General features: G+C 46.5%; 1 protein-coding gene across 1 annotated transcript in view; it reads left to right on the top strand.

Annotated features, from left to right (window-relative positions):
• The window catches only part of col25a1 (collagen type XXV alpha 1 chain), a gene marked incomplete at its 3' end in the record, with an annotated part of 249,224 nt that overhangs the window by 236,720 nt on the left and 5,004 nt on the right, over positions 1-7,500 (top strand). The window contains exons 30-37 of the mRNA XM_080860200.1: positions 8-88; positions 933-968; positions 1,679-1,732; positions 2,271-2,324; positions 3,261-3,287; positions 3,705-3,758; positions 6,518-6,604; positions 7,100-7,177. Of these exons, the coding sequence (XP_080716326.1) occupies positions 8-88; positions 933-968; positions 1,679-1,732; positions 2,271-2,324; positions 3,261-3,287; positions 3,705-3,758; positions 6,518-6,604; positions 7,100-7,177 (471 nt within the window). The remainder of the gene's footprint in view (positions 1-7; positions 89-932; positions 969-1,678; positions 1,733-2,270; positions 2,325-3,260; positions 3,288-3,704; positions 3,759-6,517; positions 6,605-7,099; positions 7,178-7,500) is intronic.

Raw genomic sequence — 7,500 nt, 5'->3', positions numbered from 1 at the left:
CGTCTAGGGGGACGGCGGGTTGCACGGTCTGAAGGGAGCGCGAGGGGAACTGGGGCACAAGGGGGACAGAGGAGCCCTGGGTCTCCCCGTAAGTACACCCGCCACGCCGCAGACATGCATCCTATGGGCACAACACCCCAGCCTCAGCCTCCCTACCCCCCATTTCACTCCTCTTCACTCCCTCACCCCCCATTTCACTCCTCTTCACTCTCTCACTTCCCATTTCTCTCTTGACCTCCTTTCGTTTTCCCTTTCTTTTCTCATTATTTTCATCTACTATCCCTTTTCTATTTTCCCATACACTTTTTTAAATCTATCTTTCCCTTTTCTCCACCCTTCCCTCTTCACATCCTTTCTTTATTTTCTTATCCTCTTTTTTCCCCTTCCTTCCTTCCTTCCCTCTTTCCTCCATCCCCCCTCTTTTTCTCCACCTATCCCTAACATTCCCCTTTGCTCTCAGGCCTGGTCTGGCATTTTCCACTGAATTCCTCGTCTATTTGTGCCCACATCACTGTGTGAGTGTGTGTGTGTGTGTGTGAGTGTGTGTGTGTGTGTGTGTTTTCTGCATTCATGACTCTTTTTCCTCGCTCTCAGCCTTGCCCTGCCTGTGTCACCATCCATCCTAAAACACATGTTTATGTTTGCTTGATTGTCTACCTAGTTGTGTGTGTGTGTGTGTGTGTGTGTGTGTGTGTGTGTGTGTGTGTGTGTGTGTGTGTGCCATGCCCTGTGTCCTCCCACAGTAACAGCGTTGATGGTACTCGTGTCATCATGTACTAATCCCCTTGCAGACACCCTGTGTGTGTGTGTGTGTGTGTGTGTGTGTGTGTGTGTGTGTGTGTGTGTGTGTGTGTGTGTGTGTGTGTACTCGTGTCATCATGTACTAATCCCCTTGTTGTTCATGTCACTCATCCCCCCACATAACCACACAGGGAGCGTCTGGCTTGGACGGCAAGCCTGGGATAATGGTGAGTTTCACCTGTCACAGTCCCCCCCCCCACCACACACACCCCCACTTACCCTCGACCCCCACCACCAATACCCCCATTCCTCTACCCCCCACCCCCTCCCCCCTCCACACCACCTCCTCACTCTACTGCATTGTTTTATGTTGGTCAACTATAGAAGGGGGGGGGGGGGGGGGGTCTTATGTTGTTACTTTAACGGTACAAATATATTTTGGCAATGCAAACAAATAAATCAATGCAATAAATAAGCCTCAGAATCAGACACTTCCAGATCCCTGTCTGCGTGTTAATAATTAACACAGTATTAACATCCACTCATCCATTAACATTACTGTTGTTGTAGTACACTTGAACCACATCTGTGTGTCCGTGTGTACTGTGCATGGACATGTCGTGACGGGCAGTGTGTTGTTGTTTTGGTGTTTACTGTCACCCAAGCGGGAGTGAGAGATGGTGATGTGGACATGCAGACACAGAGAGACCAGGTGTATTACTGTATTTCTGCCATTGTTACCCAAGCTTGGCTCGGACGCCATTAGGGACACACTGTGTGCATTTGGACATCTTCAAGTCGACTAAGTGGTGAGGGGGGTAGCCTGTAAACCTGAGTGGCAGCTGACTGGCGGAACATGTCTCTGTGGTTACTGTCAGGACGGTGTGTGTGCGTGTGTGTTTTTAAGAATGCGGTAACGGAAGTGTTCTTGCTCTAGGGTATGGATGGGCCAATGGGAGCATCAGGACCAGCAGGTCCAAAGGGAGATATTGTAAGTCCAACCCTCCCTGTTCCCATATCTATATTCCTGTCTTATATAAGTATATTTCTATATATAATATCTCTGTTTCTATATCTATATTCCTGTCTTATATCAGTATATTTCTTTATATAATATCTCTGTTTCTATATCTAATGTTTCTTAGTATTTAAACATACTATATCAGGGTACTGTCAGCAGAAATCCTTTGTTTCTGCAGCCAACTGTGATATCAGTAGCACAAAACACATCATTAGCGCATAACATTCCTCCATTTTGGAAGATGCTTTTATCCAAGGGGTCAGACGGTGGAGTACAGATTTCCCCTTTTTTGGCAGTCATACACCAAGGCTGTGTTATTGAAGCCCTGTAGTGACAGCTAAAAAGATGTGATGTTTGAGGCTGTGTTATTGAAGCCCTGCAGTGACAGCTAGAAAGATGCGATGTTTGAGGCTGTGTTATTGAAGCCCTGCAGTGACAGCTAGAAAGATGTGATGTTTGAGGCTTTTAGTGGTCGCTTGTTGCTAATGACGACGTGTGCTTGCCACAGGGTGAGAAGGGAGCTGAAGGTGAACCTGGGCCGAGGGGACCGTATGGCCTGCCTGTGAGTACACTATCCTAACGTCTATGGTCTTGAGTACACCATCCTTACGTCTATGGTCTTGAGTACACCATCCTTACGATTATGGTCTTGAGTACACCATCCTTACGTCTATGGTCTTGAGTACACCATCCTTACGTCTATGGTCTTGAGTACACCATCCTTACGTCTATGGTCTTGAGTACACCATCCTTACGTCTATGGTCTTGAGTACACCATCCTAACGTCTATGGTCTTGAGTACACCATCCTAACGTCTATGGTCTTGAGTACACCATCCTTACGTCTATGGTCTTGAGTACACCATCCTTACGTCTATGGTCCTGAGTACACCATCCCAATCAGCTGAGCTCACAACATTAGAACCCAAAGACTTAACAGGAAAGTACATGCTCCCTGAGAAGTCCTTACGTCTATGGTCTTGAGTACACCATCCTAACGTCTATGGTCTTGAGTACACCATCCTTACGTCTATGGTCTTGAGTACACCATCCTAACGTCTATGGTCTTGAGTACACCATCCTTACAGTGGAGCTCACCACATTAGCACCCAAAGACTTAACAGGAACCCACATGCTCCCTGAGAAGTCCTAACGTCTATGGTCTAAAGGTGGGACCTAGGGGAGGTCTCAGATATAGTGTAGACTAAATTCTACAGTCGAAAAATTTACCAGGGCCCTCGTTCAGTACTCGGCTCTATGTATGTATATGATGTTTGCACTAGACTAATTTACACTCTATGGTCAACAGTCCAAACTGCACTAGCATGTGAAAGGGCCCCTGTCCGAAGTTGGCCCTGTGACTATAGTGCTCTCATCATGTGCTTCACAGCGTTAGCGTTAGCAATAGCCTTAGCCTTAGCCTTAGCCTTAGCCTTAGCCTTAGCCTGTACATGCACTGTGTTGCAACACTGACTAACACATTACGTCTTTCTTCACAGGGCTCTACTGGGACACCGGGACTGGATGTGAGTACATAACCATCTCATACTGAATGTTTACAGGCAGTTATCTCTCCCTCCCCCTCACCCTCCCCCTCCCCCTCCTTCCTGTTCCTTGTACCTGTGCGCTATCAGACTAGAGATATGGTGTTCCATGGCCGGAGTCCAGGCCCACGTCACGTGTGTCTGAGGGGTGTGTGTGGGGGGTGTGTGTGTGTGTGGGTGTGTGAGGGGTGTGTGTGTGTGTGTGTCCGAGGGGTGTGTGTGGGGTGTGTGTGTGTGAGGAGTGTGTGTGTGTGTGTGTGTGTGAGGAGTGTGTGTGTGTGTGTGTGTGTGTGTGTGTGTGTGTGTGTGTGTGTGTGTGTGTGTGTGTGAGGGGTGTGTGTGTGAGGGGTGTGTGTGTGTGTGTGTGTTTGTGTAATCAACCAGAGTTGTATTTTGCAGGGCTTACCAGGTTCAGAGGGTGAGAAAGGCGACATTGGGGAGAGAGGAGAAAAGGTGATCAGATGCGTTGATTCTGAGGAGTGTGATCGGTAGTGTGATCAATAGTGTTGATCAGTAGTTTGGCGTGTGAACAGGGGCCGATCCCTTGGCCCAGACAGATGCTGATGCTGGCGCAGGTCCGGTGCTGATCTGGTGATCCGATCAGGACCGGACCGGACCGGACCAGGTCGCTTCTGTTCTGGGGCTAGGTTCTATCTAGTCCTTAGATGTCAATGGACCATCCGTGTTTTGGAACAGGGCCTCAACATCCAATAGAAATCACCAAGCGGACAGAAATCCTTAAGAAAATAGAAATGAAAGTGGATTGGTTAGAGACTGAAGCAGACATTTATTCATTTTTACAGAGGAGGCTTGCATCTTCAGTAAACAACTTGTTCCTCTTGCTTGCTAGCCTGGAACCATGACAGAACATAGATCCAAGATACTTAGAACTGTTCCAAAATTCTCTAAATTGGCACTTTTGGCAATTCTCATCACTTGTTGTTGTTCAGCATCCACACTTCAGCATTGCTCATTCCATTGTCTGAAACATTGAAATGAAAATAAACATCTTTTTTTCCCACAATTCACCATGAAAACATCAAACTATTGTTTTCCGTAAGAGTGTCTTTGTGACAAGGCAGCACAGCTTGCTCAGACAATAAAGCGTGGTTATGACCATATAACCACGCTTGTAAACTATTGTTCAAGGCGTAATAGAAATAAATGAGGGCTGATTATAGAAACGTTGTGTTGTTTTACAGATAGTCCATTGACAGCAGAACGCAGACAGCAAACTGGCTGTTTTTGCTTGCTTGCTCCAGTGCTGTCTATAACACTTGCCTGCTTTTCAGATCACTCACACACCTCTGGCATCTTTACACAGCAAGATTCTTCACACACACACACACACACACACACAAACACACACACATCCATACAACACAGAAACATATGCATAGTATAGCCATGCATTATGATATTGAACTACTCTGCTACGCAGTAAAATGGCAGTTTCTGCATTTTATCATGACATTTCCAGTATTCTGACAGCATGTTTTGTCAAGGTTCATTTCATGTGTGTTTCATAGTCATCTGCAGTGTGTATCCTGTGAGCCGTAATCGCTTTACAGTGCTTGGAGCCTTTATGCTAAACACACATTAGCTCAAAGACAACACCTGAAATCCTCTGATGTATACTGTAGTTTTGGAAAGCTTTATCACGTTATCAAAACTGCTCTTGTGTAACATGTGACGCGTTATAGACAAGAGCTTCTTGCATCATGCAAGCAGCATTATTTATAACATGTATTATAACATGTCTTATAACATTTCTTATAACATTTCTTATAACATGTCTTAAAACATGTCTAACATGTATAACATCATAGATCTATTTCTACATAATTTCAAGTTGGCCGATCTCAACGAGCTTATTAAGTTGCCTGAGGCTGTTATTTTGCTATATTTCATTGAACCGCACACAATTCTACATGTGCGCTGTAGTGTAAAGATGCCCGTTGTGGTTAGGTTTGCTGTGTGCACTCTAGTGGTGCTCCTATGCACATTTAGATTAGCGTGTCAAGAAAACTGTATCCCTTCATTCATTGAACATTATAATTTGGCTCATTGGGTCTGCTCATTACAAAATGTCGAATCAGATGATTTATAAATCATCTGTCATTCTCCATGACATTAAAGCAGCCATCCCTTACCCATGTTCATTCGGATCAGTCAATCAATCAATCAGTAATCAATCAATCAATCAATCAGTAATCAATCAATCAGTCAGTAATCAATCGATCGACCAATCTGAGATGGCTCTCCCCCCAGGTTATGACGAAATCTTTAAAAGTCTAAACAGTGGAGACCGTAGCGTGAAAAGGGATATGGTTTTGTAGCATAGTTTGATTAGTTTGTTTGTTTGTACGTTTGTTTGTTAGTCTGAATAATTAGTTTGTTTGATTTGTTTGTTTGTTTGTTTGTTTGTATGTATATTGCTTTGTTTGTTTGTTTGTTTTTCCAGGGGTTGTGAATGCGAGTGGCTGGTTGATGACGTGTTCTGTTTCCCCTACTAGTGTCGTTCCTGACACTCTTTCTCTTCCCTCATGCCCTTGATTACCCTCTCCTCCCTGCCCTCCCACCTGCCCCCTGCCTCTTGACCCCTGACCCCCGTTTGTGGGGAGGACACTTGCTCTTCTCCTCCTCCCTCCGATTCCTTCCTTCCTCCTTACGGTCCTCCTCCTGGTCCTTTAATGGTCCTCTAATGGTCACTCTTCCCCCCCACTGCTCCTCGTAGAGTGGTGTGCTCTTTTAATCCTTCCCCCCCACTGCTCCTCGTAGAGTGGTGTGCTCTTTTAATCCTTCCCCTTTAACTGCTCCTGCGGTTCTCTCCCCAACGTTCTGGTTCAGTGAGGGCGACCAACGTCCGTTTCACAGGTCTCCGTGCAGCTTTAATAATCCCTAATTGGGATTGTATAGATTGTAATGGGTGTGTGGATTACATATGGTTGAATTTTACTGCTATTATATTTAAGTCAATCACTGATATTTTTGGTATCCTAATGATTTTCTCTTTTTTTTCTCCAGTTTCAGTTTTTTATCTTCGTCAATTATTGCATATTCTTAACTGGCCATAGTCGCCATAGTTTCCATGACGCCCTGCAATAGAAGCCCTGCACGCGGTCGTCCTCACTGACTCCAGAACACATGAACCTCTCTCTCAGTTGTGATTGGAAGAAAGTCTTGAGCTGACCAAACCATTGTGTCCACAGGGGGAGAAGGGAAAGAAGGGCAAAAAAGGGCCTAAGGGGGAGAAAGGAGAACAGGGTGCCCCCGGATTAGATGCACCCTGCCCATTGGTATGTCCCGGCTGGCCGCGTGTTCTCACACTCTTTTCCCTGTAGCAAAAGCAAGACAGCTTGACGGCTGTCCAACGTCCTGTCCTACCCCCAACCCAAACCCCCACTTACTCTCAACTCAACCTGATGGGAGGGGCTGGCCCCCCCCCCCCCTCCGTCCTGGCATCACCACGGCAACCATAAATAAACAACCCAGGGCTATAGGTCTCACTAGCTCTCGCTATTGCGATTCCCAAACATTGAGTATGTACAGACACAAGCCTTTCGGTTTATGTTGGGATGGGAAAAAAACATACCTAAAAACACTCCATGTCCACACACACACACACACACACACACACACAGACACTGGTCCTCCAGTAAGCCCGGATGCCACAGGAGGGGGAGAGGGGCCGCTCCTCTCTGCCCAGGCCTGACCCCCCAGAGGAGGGGTACGGGGCGGGCACCTGTAGCCTGTGTCCCAGTAACACTCCCAGGTCCATGTGTGTGTCGCAGGGGTTCCGGGGCTTTAAGGGGGAGAAGGGGGAGCCGGGGCAGCCTGGTCTGGATGGGCTCGATGCCCCATGCCAGCTGGTACAGTATTCTCTTTTCCCTTCCTCTGCCCGCGCATGCTCTCTACCCTCTACCCATGCACACACACACACACATGTTGCAGACAAACACACATGCATACACGGACCCACACACACACATTCACTGAAACAAGAGCACACACAAACTAACACACACACACACATTCACTGAAACAAGAGCACACACGAACACACACACATTCACTGACACAAAAGCACACACAAACACACACACACACACACATATACTGACACAAGAGCACACACAGACACACACACACACACACACACACACATATACACTGACACAAGAGCACACACAAA

The sequence above is a fragment of the Sprattus sprattus genome (genome assembly GCF_963457725.1).
Source record: "Sprattus sprattus genome assembly, chromosome: 21".
Taxonomy (NCBI): Eukaryota; Metazoa; Chordata; class Actinopteri; order Clupeiformes; family Clupeidae; genus Sprattus; species Sprattus sprattus.
Note: the sequence above shows the minus strand (reverse complement) of the source record. Positions and strands in the feature narration are given on the sequence as shown.